Here is a 15000-nt window from a genome sequence, read left to right as displayed (position 1 = left end):
GAACATTTAATAGTACACCAAACTGTTTGTTTTAATCCTTGACCATTTAATTAGTAAACACCAAAACTGTTTATTTATCCTTGAACTTAATAGTAACCCCAAACTTTAGTTTAATCCTTGACCATTTAATAGGACACCAAACTGTTTATTTTAATCCTTGAATATTTAATAGTACACCAAACTGTTTATTTTAATCCTTGAATATTTAACAGTACATCAAACTGTTTATTTTAATCCTTGGCCATTTAATAGTACACCAAACTGTTTATTTTAATCCTTGAATATTTAATAGTACACCAAACTGTTTATTTTATTCCTTGAATATTTAATAGTACATCAAACTGTTTATTTAAATCCTTGACCGTTGCCCTTTTCTACAACAAGAAACCCCCAAAAGTCAAGAGATGTTTCCAAACAAATTATCATCAAATATTGTCAATAAACATCTACAGATTCGCGTATCGATTTTTCTCCTCTTAAACAGTTTCTCCTTCCTACCTGTCTAGTAAGTCCCTCACCTCCTCTGCACCACCAACACCTCTCTCCCTTTAGTTCGTAAATCTCTTTTTTTTTCCTCATAGGATTTGGAGTGACCTTTTGACTTTCTCCTTCAGAGGACTCAGTTCTCGGGAAGAGTTTGGACTGACTGGCTTCTCGTTATTTTCAATTTACGTTTCATCTTTCCTCCCTCTAATACTTTATCTTCACACTCGACGCTCCTTAGCTTTCCTCTATTTCCGTCTAATCTCATTCCCCTAACTGGGCCTTCCCTGAGAGAGAGAGAGAGAGAGAGAGAGAGAGAGAGAGAGAGAGAGAGAGAGAGACGAGCACTTCGTGAGAGAAACCTCTTATCCGAACCCGCAAAAAATAAAAGTGCCAAGTTAGTAAAAGACCTTGATTTACATTTTTTTGTATTTCCCATCACATCTACGCAGTAGTACCACATTCCAGGCAAGTGCGAAGTGTAACTCTCTGGTACAACTCGTTATTTGTGGGACTTGACCAAAATTTAGCGGCGTTGCCTTGTTTTGTATTCACTTGAAAGTCTAGCGGTAATATGATAACAGGCATACAATTAGCGAATCACGGAGTTCTTAAAACATCAGCTGTGACGGAAAGGTCTTTTAAATATACTGTGAGACGGGATATGTAACGGACTGATTCGAGGTAAATTATCCATCTTTTGTTTCTGTATCTTCTTCTTGTTTGCTTTTAAAGTCCCATATCCCTCCAAGACGCTCTGAAAGAACCGCAGACTTACTCTTCATATACACAAAAAAAGCAGCGACATTCTGAGATTTATGCAGCGTGCTTTATATCAATTGTCAAATCCATACTCAGAGATTACGAAAATCATTCATTTTAACTTGAAAGATCTGATATTTTCAATTCAGTCTTTCAGCGGCAAACTTCAAAGCTATCTTTACTTTTCCAGAGTAAAGGAATCTCGTCATGTTTAGACTAGAGACATGCTTCTGCGACTTAAGTCCAATAGCTAATATTTCATGTGACATGCGCACTTAAAAATGTAAACATTTTAAGCTGCTGATGAAAGGTTCTCATTGGTTACTCATTAATATCAAAAGAGCTCGATTCGTCGGTTTTAACAGATATCGTTACAATAATTCGTATACGCACGATTATACTTGATGTGATTCAGTACGGTAGTTTATCAATGAACATTTGCGAATATCGACCTCAATCTCTGGGTAAACATTTCACATTAAGATGTTCGGAAACCTCGTTCATAATCCACAGCAGATCTTGCTCGTTGTCATCTTTGAATAAGGAGAATGATTAGGGTTAAGAAAGGCGAAATGCAGAAGAAGGAAAAGGGAATCTGATCTGACCCACTGCTGACCTCAGTTTCTAGCCAGTCGTGACCTGACTCCTCAGAAAAGTCCTCACCCTCATCATATAGGACGGTAGGTCTAAAGGCAAACCAAGTTCGCTCGCCGTTCTCCGACGACTCCGCGGGCTGGAAATGGCTATTATAATCTATTACATTGTCAGTCGGTGCCAAGGTGCTGACGTCAAATAGTCTCACGTGATTCAGAGGAGGTTCTTCGTATCCCAGAGGACCTGAATGTCGTTGGAGATCCGGTCGCCAGGTGCGGAACGAAGTCGTACGTACCTGTGAAGTCAAAGTCATGCCGTCAGCGTCTGCAGTGTTACAGGATGTCATTGAGGTCGTGAGACAGTCACCGGGTGTGGTCAGTACTGCGTAAGTCGACTGCCTTTTCTCAGTAATAAGTATGAATGTCATTATGAGTTGATCGTTAAGTTGACTGTATTTTTCTGAGAAATTGGATTTTTGTTAAAAATGGTTGCTGCTTCAGCACTATTAATCTTGTAGTCTTCGAGAAGACTCTCTACAAGATTAATAGTGCTGAAGAAGCAACCATTTTTAACAAAATTTGCCTACGAGAGGGTCTCCTTCCGAAATAGTAGGATCGTCTTAATGAGTTTATCATATATTTGTATTATAATAAGGGTGAATTCACTCGAACGCGCTAGTGGAAGACTGATCCTGGAACAGCTAATTTCTAGAGAGAGAAAAAAAAATCTATAAAAGACTTATGGAAATAAGAATTTAATTTAACCACGGGGAAAAAAAAAAACATGCGTTTTGACAGGTTAGTTCTTCTGTCAAAATATAACATCTAATGTACATTTATGCTTGATGAAAAGTCACTTGATGACAACAATTTTCGTGGAATGAACTCATACGCGTAATTTTAAAGAAACGAATAAAATATCCTTAAATAAATGATTAATCGTAACCTTGTGTGACTGCAGACGCCAAATTTAAGGAGAGCATAGCTTTCAATACAAGTTGATGTAATGAAATTATAGTATTTTCTAATCCACTGAGGAGTTCCATCCTAGGCAAAGTTATGCATTGAAGTAAAAGATTCTTAAAAAATAACTACTGTGCCATACTATTAGTCAACATGACGTCACAGAAAAAATAAAATATTTTGAGAGAGAAAGTATCTATACAAAAAATTCAAAATAACTTACTTGGTACGCTGATAATAAATTAATCTACGAAATAAAAGAAAGAGAAGGTAACAGCTACCTGTGGTATATAATTTGCACGTGTGTGTAGACGCAATATAAATATAAAAGTACCCGTTCATACACATACAAATACCGCATGGGAACATTCGAACACAGCACTTGGCCACATATACAGTGTACTGTGTACTATGGTAAACAGTATTCAGTTTTTTATGCAGTGTAATGAGATTGTTTGTCTTTATCTCTTATGTAATAGAAACGCAAAATAAATGTGATTGTATTTATATGTATGTATGAATGTATGCACGTAATTATGTATGTATGTACAAATATATTTTACTAATCTTTTACGTATATATATATATATATATATATATATATATATATATATATATTATTATATATAATTTATTGTTTCTAGTTTCCAAGGCAGCAGTAACTGCAAGCTGTTTAAAGTGAACCATGACATAGAAAAAAAAAAAAAAACAATAAACGGAAATGCGTTTGCCTGTGAATCCAGTGTGCGTATGTGGAAGGTATGGAAGGCATTTCCAGAATAATTAATTACCAATTCGATGATCTTTCAGGAGAAAAAGAAAATTCCAGCATTTCTTGCAGGAAAAATCCTAAATAATTTTGAGCTTATTTCCATATGCACAAAACAAACTAATGAATCGATGAGTGTGCATTCTCGCATATGTATACCCTGTATAAGTATGCCTTGTATGAATACATGTGTATGTGTAGAGGAGAGATTCACAGAAGTTCACTCAGCCAATTCACTCAGCGCCTTACATTCTGCGAGGAGCCCGCGAAGACGCAGGTCACGGGAAGAGGGAACTCGAAGATGAAAGGGCGTGGCTGAGGATCCTGCGGGTGGAAGGCGATCAAAGGGCGGGGCTGCAGGAGCGGGCGGCATCCTTTCACGCGGGCCAGTGGGCTACAATGATAATAATAATATTAATAATAATAAGAAGAAGAAGAGAAGAAAAATCAAGGGGAATCTTCTGGATTGTTTGAAGGTTGTGGTAACTAGATGACTTGTAAATATAATTACACCAAAAGTTATGTTTCAAATAATCTTTGAATACAACATGAATATTATATATACATATATATATATATATATATATATATATATATATATATACTACATACCTTATATATTTGTATATAAATATATATAAATATTATATTGAGAGAAAGAGAGGGTATCAGTTTAATCAGGACAGAATACACACACACACACACACACACACACACACACACATATATATATATATATATATATATATATATATATAGAGAGAGAGAGAGAGAGAGAGAGAGAGAGAGAGAGAGAGAGAGAGAGAGAGAGAGACTATCAACTAAATCAGCACAGAAAAATATGGAAAAGATAACATTATGAACTTTAAAAAATAAAAATATTCACTTAATTTACGGTAACGTTCTCGCCAACATAAGAGTCATAACAACCTCTGAGATATTTCCTTGAATTGGCGACTTCCTTTAGTTAGGCAGGCACCGACCGAAAGTCAGAGAGAGAGAGAGAGAGAGAGAGAGAGAGAGAGAGCTTGCCTTACAGATCTTACAGCTCATTCAGGGCCTGTATTATCATGTAGCGTTCTCCGCTCCTTTCTAGACTATATAATTTTAAATATTGCAGTCTTTCCCAGTAGTCAAGATCCTTAACTTCTTCTATTCTAGCTGTAAAGGACCTTTGTACACTCTCTATTTGTGCATTATCCTTTTGGTAGTGTGGGTACCATATCATGTTGCAATATTCAAGTGGACTACGTACATACGTTTTATAAAGCATTATCATGTGTTCGGCTTTTCTTGTTTTGCAGTGTCGTAACAACATTCCCATTTTTATATGATTGAGATACCGATTCCTACATCCTTTTCCCGGAAAAGTTTCTATAAATAAGTACAGAGACAGAGAAACTCTTCATTTTGCCGGGAAAGTGCTCACCGAGTTACCAGTATTGAAAGTAACTATAGTAGATTCACATCAACAGTGCATTTGATGTCTAGGCCAGTCCATTACGACGTTCCTGATTGGCTGTTGATAAGCCAGTCACAACTCAGGAGAGGTGGAACATAGATCATACCCATGTGAACTCTCGAGAGAGACTGAGAGCTTCTGGCCCTGTGATTGGCTTATCAACAGCCAATCAGGAGCGTCGTAAGGGACTGGCCTAGACATCAAATGCACGGTTGATGTGAACCTACTATAAGCGAGACCTGAAATTTTCCACCAACATTAGCTGCTCCGTGCAAAGTCTGCCGTTCAAATCCTAAAATATGCCTCGGAGCGTCTCGTGCAAGATCACATTCGGGACTGGGCATGGCGAAGCATCGCAATGAGCCCTTACGCAAGTGAAGATAACTGATGAAGATGTAATGCCACCGCTAAGGATGGCAAAAGTGGGAGCTTCTTTTCGAAGGATATGGTATCCGCATCTTTCAGGATTGACAGCCGATATATGTCAACGGTCTACCAGTGACGAGTAGGATTTATCAGTCAGGTGCTTCCTTGCAGAGCAGTCGGAAAATGGCCTTTGGCTCAAATGAAGACAAAACTCGCAACTGAAAAGTTGGATCGTTTAAAGTATGAAACCAGACCATCCTCAACGGATACATTGCACTCTCCGTTACACAACTGAGACTGTCTCGTATTTTACATAATAAAAAGAACAATCTTTGAAACTGGGCGGTAAGACTTGGCGAAAAAAAAAGTCTAAATTGCCCACAATGAAATTGGCGAAATTTCCTACCAAAAATGGCTTGTAAATGACAAAAAAAAAAAAAAAAAAAAAAAAAAAAAAAACCGGTCCAAATTCCTAAACAACGACCTTAACTCAAACTACGAAATTGAATTAGGTTGTTAAACAAATAAGCAAGTTCTAACTCACAAATCCAACCACAAAAGATTTCAGGGAAAAGTTATTGAGTGTTTCAGAATTCAAAATTCTTGGTCGAATTTGAAGAATACTACAAGACCGAGAGAGAGAGAGAGAGAGAGAGAGAGAGAGAGAGAGAGAGAGAGAGAGAATTAAAATAAGTTTGAATAGTATTCAAAATGTTAGTTTAAAATTTTTTCTCACACTCGGTCTCGTAGTATTTTTACGCCTTTTTTTCTCTCCTATGTCTGTGCAAGATACTGACTTCTGAATGCCACGCCAGTCAAACTTCGTTCAATTTTCCAAATTTTGATAAACACCCTAATCGTTCGTACTATACAGAAGGTTACCTTGACAATAAAAGCTCAGCTATCTATACACCAGTTACCATTTACAAGTCAGTTAATAAATGTTTGATTTTAAACCACGAAACTGGTAAAAACGTGACGATTATACGAACAAAGTTACAACCACGAAGGAAAAGTGAACCAATGCGAGAAGCTAAGCACTCTCGTCTTATTACCAAGACGAAAGTACTTACTAGCATCTCAATTGTTTCACTTATCCTGCGTGGCTGTTACTTTGTAAGTAAATGAATAACTAGATACGGTAACTTTATAAGTAAATGAATGACTAAATACTGTAATTTCGTAAGTAAATGAATAACTAAATAAATTATAAATAAAAAATAAACAAATGAATAAATAGAAAACCACGTTGTCCAATACATGTCATTCTTTGAAGCGCATCGACATCATGCAAATTACTTCCGCGAATATTGAGAGCCAGTGAGTTGCAACAGACCCGCTTTGCAAATTGCACGCTTAGTTTGACGTCAGAAAAATATCGAATCGTTGGCTAATTGGAAAGGACTGACAAGTCAAAACAACTCATCAGATCGATGCAAATCGGGAGCTCATTCTGATGACATTAAATTTAAAGGATTGTATCACTACTGTAGGCCGTTAGAGGTCTGGTTTGGACCTCTGGACTTTTCCCAAGAAATAGAGATGCAAGCTGATTTATTTATTACTTAGTCTTTTTTCAGTTGTGGTTTATTCATGTTATAATTTCTCTTTGCATAATAATAATACTAATAATAATATTCAGAAGATGAACCCTTTTTATATGGAACAAACCCACGTGGGCCAATGACTTGAAATCCAAGCTTCCAAAAAATAAGGTGTTCATTAGAAAGAAGCAATAATAATAATAATGAACGAAGGGGCTAAATTCTTTAGAAGGTTTACTGCACAGATGATTAATGAATGATATGTTTGTTAAAGTATGAAGCCACCTGCTGTTAGGGCGGAACAACTTAATAATAATAATAATAATAATAATAATAATAATAATAATAATAATAATAATAATAATAATAATGCCCTCTGCCCCGAAAGAGGTTCAAACTTACCACACCCAAACTGAATGACAGTTCATACTCGGAATAATCTAAAGGTATTTTTAATCGTTTAAGGGCCATATTCCTTTCCTGTTACTGTAAAGAATGCATTAACAGTTGGGTGTGCTCTCTTCTCTTATCTATTCATTGTATTCTCACTTCTGTTTTAATATACCTGATTTCCTTTCGTACTGATCACCTTAGAAACAAAGGTGTGATCCGACCTACAGCTTACTTGGGGCGCGTGCTAAAATCTACGGTCAAGTAAGAGAGTTGTTTCACCAACGAAAATGAGAATAAATACACTACATTTTATCAGAAATAATTGTTCCGTACAGTTTAACATGCACATCATTCATTTTTTTACATTTTCATTCTAATAGATAAATCATAAATATCCTATCATGAAATTCCTGTATCTTTAACTCTACGCGAAACCCTTTTTCAGACCTTTTTAGGCTTATCCTTTGGGATTTCCCACCACTCCAACAATAACAATAACAACAAGAACAACAACGGCAAAGTAGTTTGCAGGCTTACTTACTCCCCGAGTGAGCGAAAAAAATTTAAAACTAATCTCATAACAAAACAGAGGAAGAGCGGTTACATAAAGAGAGAAAATGAAGTTTTAGGGAATAAATAATGAAACCAAAGGTATGAAATGGATGAATAGACATGCAGCAGTTAGACAGATAGACAGAGTTGACGATACTTTTGCCTTAAGCGAAGTCCCTCAAGAAATAATTTAGTTACCTGCTGAAGCTCAGCAGGTAACTAACGCCCTATTTTCCTGACTCATGTCAAATCCAATGCTTAATTATGAAGAGAGAGAGAGAGAGAGAGAGAGAGAGAGAGAGAGAGAGAGAGAGAGAGAGAGAGAGAGAGTCAAGAACTTACAAACTGCCCATTATTATTTAGATGTCAAATCTAATGTTTAATTTTGAGAGAGAGAGAGAGAGAGAGAGAGAGAGAGAGAGAGAGAGAGAGAGAGAGAGGCCAGGACTTACAAACTGCTCATTTTTTTATTGCTCTGCCAAATCTGGTAATGTAGAGAGAGAGAGTCAAGAACTTACAAATTGCCCATTATTATTTTGATGTCAAATCTAATGTTTATTTTGAGAGAGAGAGAGAGAGAGAGAGAGAGAGAGAGAGAGAGAGAGAGAGAGAGAGTCCAGGACCTACAAACTTATCATTTTTATTTAGCTTTATGTCAAATGTTTAATTATGTTTTGGGAGGGAGGGAAGGAGAGAGGAGGAGAGAGAGAGACGATAGAGTCCAGGACTTACAAACTGCCCATTTTTTATAGCTTTGTCAAATCTAGTAATGTTGAGAGAGAGAGAGAGAGAGAGAGCACCGAACTTATTAAGTCCAATTTTTTGCTTTATGTTTCAATCCAGTGTTTAAATTATGAGAGAGAGAGAGTGAGAGCCCCCCTGAGAAGGAGAGCGAGAGAGAGAGAGAGGAGAGAGAGAGAGAGTTCCAGGGTTACAAATGCAGTCGATCTTTTTGCTTTATGTCAAATTCGATTTTTCAGAGAGAGAGAGAGAGAGAGAGAGAGAGAGAGAGAGAGAGAGAGAGAGAGAGAGAGAGAGAGAGAGTTCCTAAAGTGATTGAAGCTGGCTTTTATATCCTTCGATGAGTACCAGTATACGTTGCAAGCGGCCTGAGAGAAAATAGATCTGATGAATTAGCGGAGTCATTCCAAGTCACGACCACTAACTCCACAGCATCCTCTTTAACAACTCTCGATAGTACCTGCAGGTCTCTTCTTCTTCTTCTCCGAGAGAAACAGGATGCGGTATTCTCTTTAACCTTCGACGAAAGAGCTTTTTTTTTAATTTTTAATTTTTTGCCCACAAAACTTCGTCCATAACAGTAAGGCATCGCATGAATGCAACAGTTTAATGCAATTGCGTCTTTCTTTCGCTAGAACGCACTTGTTGCGAAAGTGTTGTCTCTCTCTCTCTCTTTTTGCCTGGAATACATACTAACGCACATCCACACGTACATGCACGCATACACACACAAGTAACACACACCAACATATTTATATATATATATATATATATATATATATATATATAATGTGTGTGTGTACGTACGTATTATACGCTCTCTCTCTCTGTCTCTCTCTTTCTGTCACATCATAATGCTTTCTCTCATTTGGCATCCCACCAATGTTAAGTCATTGGTTCTTTGCCAAATTCCATAAGAACGTTTGCATAAACGACATTAAACTATGAATCAGGACAGTAATTTACATTTTGTTTGCAGTTTAAGAAATAAGCAAAGGAACATTGAACAGCAATGGGTTATATTGTTAATTGTTAGTACTATTATCATAGTACTACCATGACAATAGTACTAACAATATAGTCAGTACTATTATCAACATCCATAACTAGAACATTCAGTACCACCAAAATTCAAACATCATGACTTGTAATATCCACAATTTGAGAATCAACATAACAATAGTGTACTAACAACACAGTCAGTACCATTATAATTATTAACATCCATTTAACATCCAGTACCACCAAAATTCAAACATCGTGACTCGTAATATTTACAATTTGAGAATCAACATCCAACATCGCCATACAGCCAGGGTTCGAGAATCGAAATAATATAACAGAAACAAGAGGAATTGATTTCCCTCGCGGCGTAAGAGTAACCTACCTGCAGGTGGTGACAGTGATGGGCTGGGTGAAGGGCGGCGTTTGCATAATGACGAACCAGCTGCCTAGCACATCGACTGCCCAGCTGAGTTCCACCGTCCGCTCCTCGCTTTCACAGTCGAAACTGAAAAAGAAGAAGAGTTATTACCTAAATTATTAACGCTGTTGTAAATATCTTTGCTTCTGTTATCCCTGTTGGTATCACTGTTTAGTCTGAACCGTGATTTCCCGAAGATCCGAGAATGAAGAAAATCATCTCTTTGCTTCTGTTAATCCTGTATTGGTATCACTGTTTACAGACAGAATCGTGATTTCCCGAAGATCCGAGAATGAAGAAAATCATCTCTTTGCTTCTGTTAATCCTGTATTGGTATCACTGTTAAAAGACTGAGTCGTGATTTCCCGAAGATCCGAGAATGAAGAATATCAACTCTTTGCTTCTGTTAATCCTGTTGGTATCACTGTTTACAGATAGAATCATGATTTCCTGAAGATCCGAAAATGAAGAAAATCAACTCTTTGCTTCTGTTAATCCTGTTGGTATCACTGTTTACAGACCGAATAGTGATTTCCTGAAGATCCGAAAAAGAAGAAATTCAACACTGTTCAATCCTTTAAAGATTTCAGAAGAAAGGATTATATAGAACATGTATTTTTGGCAGAAACAGGGCTGAACTCTACGTATTTTATTCAGCGCTGCTGAAAACGCCAGACGCTGCCGGCTTCATTTTGCAAAAGCCGAAACGCGGAATAGGGGACGGTGGCGCCACCTTCCAGCTGACAGAGAAAGCAGATCTAGATGAGGGCTGTCACTAAAGAAAATAATTTCCCCTTATTCGCTTTTGTCAAGAAGGGCAACTGATGAAGAAACACTCCAAACGCGGTGTCAGCATTTCCAGAAGGGGATGGGAACAGAGAGTTTAAGGTCAAAGTATAATTGAGACAAGAAAAAGCTGGTCTCATTGTAGATTAATCAGTTTAGATTATGTGATCTCCCCGAGGCAAGTGTGTGATCTGAATGTCAAAGATGTTTAAAGAGGAGAGGTTGGGTTCAGTTTCATCGAATAAAGCAAAAAAGAAAAGAAAAAAATTGATGGCAGAACAGAAGCAGGTAAAAACTGTTTTGGAAGCACTGAACTTGAATAAACTATGGAATATCCATTTACAGATATTTACTAGATTGGCGTTGATCGAAGGAGAAAAGCCATTAAGATTACGCACGCACAATAACACTGGCCATAATGCGAGGGGAAACAGGTAGACAACGTTGAATTATCAACAAAAATTGAAAGTGATATATTTAGAATAAAACAAAATAACAGAAACCACTGCGTCTGCAGATTTGTTTTTGGACTGCGTATCAGGTACTAAAATTCTGTTATTATTATTATTATCATGATAGGTGAAACCACTAACAATCCTTGAACATACAATAAATTTATTATCCTTCTGTTAAGAAGTAATCTTGGTGGATCCCAGCCATGGAGTATATCAGTGGTTTCTGGACATTAATAGGAAAATGCTTCAGTTCGTTAAATAAGTATGTGAACTCTAATCAGACGTTTGTAATATAAAAGGATAAAAAATTAAGTTTAATCTAATTAAGTTTAATCTAACGTTTTAAATCTAGCACTTGATGAAAATAGGTATTATTACAGCAATCAACTGCAATACTCATTTGTTGATTGTGTTAGAACAAGTGCTTGCAAGCAATCTGAATATTGTACGGGCTACTCCTTGCTACCATCCCAAGCAGCAACAATGATGTGTTCGATTTAATTTTATCGTATCAATAATGAATTAGGAAACCCACCTCGTGTCGATGGATGGTAACTGATCCTGTGCTTGAGAGATGTCTGCCGATGGAGCGGGCAACGTCTTCAAGACGTTCTTAATCTCCTCTATTTCACTACTGTACGTCAGAACTAAAGATTCTGCCAGTTCACTGGAAAGGAATAAAGATTCTGCAATCAGTAAGTATCTTCCTAATTTCTTACGAAAATTACAAAAGAAGCTTTAATCATCTTGAAGCTTAGTTTAATAAGTACTCAGCGAATCCTTTCTATAAATCCTTACCTTCAATGAAACTACCACATAATTTGCCATTACCTTGGGTAATCCTGGGGCATCACGCAGAAGGATCTGTTGGTGGGCACAGTGGCACAAGCTGGTGCCTCCTTCAGGTAAGCAGGCAATTTTTCAAGCATCTCCGGAGTGATTTGCAAATTGTCTTGAGAACCTGCAAATCCATTCGGACCGCAAAGAAAAAAAAAAGAAATTTAATTCATTCAGCATTTGGAATTAGCGCGACTAGCTATAAGTAAACTGAGAGTCATCAGAATAAGAAATGTAACAGTATGCCTTCGGCATCAGAGAAGCATTCGAAATCAAAAATACATTGAAGCTTAAATAAAAAAGAAAAACGTTGGGCGTAATATATGAAAACTGAAAGAGCCATCAGAATAAGAAATGTAACAGTATGCCTTCGGCATCAGAGAAGCATTCGGAATCATATATACTTTGAAGCTTGAACCAAATAGAAAAGCGTTGGCGTAAACAAACCTTGTGTTCCAGACACTGGGAGGCCGTCTCCTCCGACCAACTGCGGGACTGGAAGGTTCTTGTTCCCAGAGGCATCCTTCACGAGGAATGGATTTGGGGAGTTGTGGAAGGGCGACAGCTGCCGAAAGAAAGTGAGTCTGTTTTTTTATTCATATATATTTTTGAGTGTGGTTGCCCAATACCTTCCTCCAGTTTCAATTTGCAAATTTTATTTGGAAACAGCATTCCCCTTCGTCAAAAGATCTTGTGTTAACAAACATACAGAATTCTATAGAAAAATATACAGTTAATGTTTTCGTGAATTTTATTTCGTAATCTTGGTTTTCATTTTCGGCCTGATTTTGCCATTCTCATCTTCTACGAAGTTCATTTTTCAAATCGAGTTCATCCTACACTAAGCCGTCACTGGCTACATCAATCAGAGACATTGGCAAGATGGGAGAATCTTTGCTTTACCAAGACACATTAAATTAAGGAAGAAGCCGAAGGAGCTGGCCATCACTGGGAAGAACGTCCCATTCATACCCTGAACGATTCAGCGTCTCGTAAAGATATCTGAATGGGATTCACATTGACTCAGTCACCAGACTAATTAACTCAGATGTGTTTACAGTGTTTGCTTGAGTGCTTATTAAAGATGCAAATACATTTCCTGCCGACGAGATCCAGAGCCCAGCGGGGCTCATTTCATCAGATGTGCATAAACAACTATGGGTTCACGTTTAACTGGAAAAGTTATCATCAGATTTTTGGAATGGCCGCTGGAAATCTGTTGTGGACGCTATATCAGGATCCTGTTTTTTGAGAAGACTTTAAAATCCTGTAAAACAAACACCGTGTTATTCAGGGTCACAGGCGATAATAATATTCCGTGCGTCATCCCGGATAACCTTGATGTAAATCTTGTTTTACTCAATATAAGTCAACAAGTTGCATTGATATGATTCACAACAAAAATGGAGGGCATGAAAACATTATTGTTCTTTCTATTAACTCCTGGAGAAGGCTTTGCGTTTAAACATTTCTGAAGAAAATCGACTCACACTCTTTTTGCTTTTCTTGTTACTCAGAGCCCTGTCTTCCAATAACAATTTCTTTAATGAAGATTTTTGTTCAGTTTATATTACCTGGAAGGTGAATTTGTTAACGTTTAAAGAGACAGGAATAAATCTTTTATCCAAGCTGGTAATTATGCCTTGATATAAGGACAAACAGTGATTAATGACTTGGAATAAATACAAACAATTTTTGGCGAGGTTGTCAGTCGATAGGAGACCAAATCAAGATCTTTCGTTTTCTGTTTATCTGGCTTCGAGATCATTCACATCATGCTAAACATTTTCGATGAGAAGATAGAAATTCCATGTGTAAAAAACAGTAAAAAAACAGATGAATTAGAACTGCCTAACAAGTACTTGTAGAGTGATTTATGAATCGTGTTATTTTACCTAAACAGAAACTGATATCGCAATAAAATTAGAAATTCAAAAATATTCTGCACAGGTGCAGAGCATGCAACAGACTCCCCTTTCATAGATGTAAAAATACTTTTACCCTAACCAGCTTCGTCAAACAAACAACTGGGACCTCTTTTGATGAAAGCAAAAGATTTTTGCCGTAAACTAGATTCATAAAATACTTTGTATTGTCCCATTGTCAATATTCCCAATAGAACGATTGCACATAGATCCAGCGATGCTCGCGCTAAATTTTATGAATGAACTTCGGGTCAACAGGACTCTTTGTTTACGTCCTTTGGATCTTACTATCGAATCAGAAGATGCAAATGCAAGGTATGGCTATATATATATATATATATATATATATATATATATATATATATATATATATATATATATGAAAACAAAATAAGATTAATAATACAAAAGACTGGGCTAATGAAGACTACAGATTTCAAATCAACAAAGAACATATCCGCTGCAAAGGTTTGTAAATGAAGATAATGTAGTGAAACAATCCACATGCATTGATAACGAAAACGGACATTCATCTTCAAACTCTAAAGAAAACGGAGTACAGTAATCTTGCGTCATGCAAGTCTCAAGCCACCTGGGGCATTAAGCTAGCTGACCCAGCTTCCAAGGTCATTCTGCCCCACTGCGATCTTAGAAAAGGAATCTACCGTTGCATTTCTCCTATAAAACAATCATTCACTGGGCTATATCCCTCAGTTAGATGTTGAGTGCATGTTCATATACCTCTACGAATCAAATACTTCCATTTCTCTGCTCTCCACATTCACTTTCAGCTTTCTCCGCTTGAAAAAGCTTCCAAACTCTTCATCATATTTGATATTGTATCTGCAAACATCAGGCTTTTCATAGTCTGGCCATACAGATGACTAAACAGTCCTGGAGATGTAACACGCTCTTGACTCAGACTTTCTTTCCTTATGCTTTTACT

At 37.0% G+C, this 15000-nt stretch overlaps 1 protein-coding gene across 3 annotated transcripts in view; it reads right to left on the bottom strand.

Annotated features, from left to right (window-relative positions):
- Positions 1–110: 110 nt before the first annotated feature.
- The window catches only part of LOC135213514 (uncharacterized), a 79732-nt gene continuing 64842 nt past the window's right edge, over positions 111–15000 (bottom strand). For all 3 annotated transcript variants that reach the window (XM_064247423.1, XM_064247425.1, XM_064247424.1), the window contains exons 9-14: positions 12577–12694; positions 12124–12253; positions 11828–11959; positions 10016–10138; positions 3820–3964; positions 111–2134 (exon numbers count right to left, since the gene is read on the bottom strand). In XM_064247423.1, the coding sequence (XP_064103493.1) occupies positions 1775–2134; positions 3820–3964; positions 10016–10138; positions 11828–11959; positions 12124–12253; positions 12577–12694 (1008 nt within the window). In that variant the 3' untranslated portion in view covers positions 111–1774. The remainder of the gene's footprint in view (positions 2135–3819; positions 3965–10015; positions 10139–11827; positions 11960–12123; positions 12254–12576; positions 12695–15000) is intronic.

This window comes from Macrobrachium nipponense, chromosome 43, assembly GCF_015104395.2.
Source record: "Macrobrachium nipponense isolate FS-2020 chromosome 43, ASM1510439v2, whole genome shotgun sequence".
Taxonomy (NCBI): domain Eukaryota; kingdom Metazoa; phylum Arthropoda; class Malacostraca; order Decapoda; family Palaemonidae; genus Macrobrachium; species Macrobrachium nipponense.
This window is presented reverse-complemented; position numbering and strand designations above follow the sequence as displayed.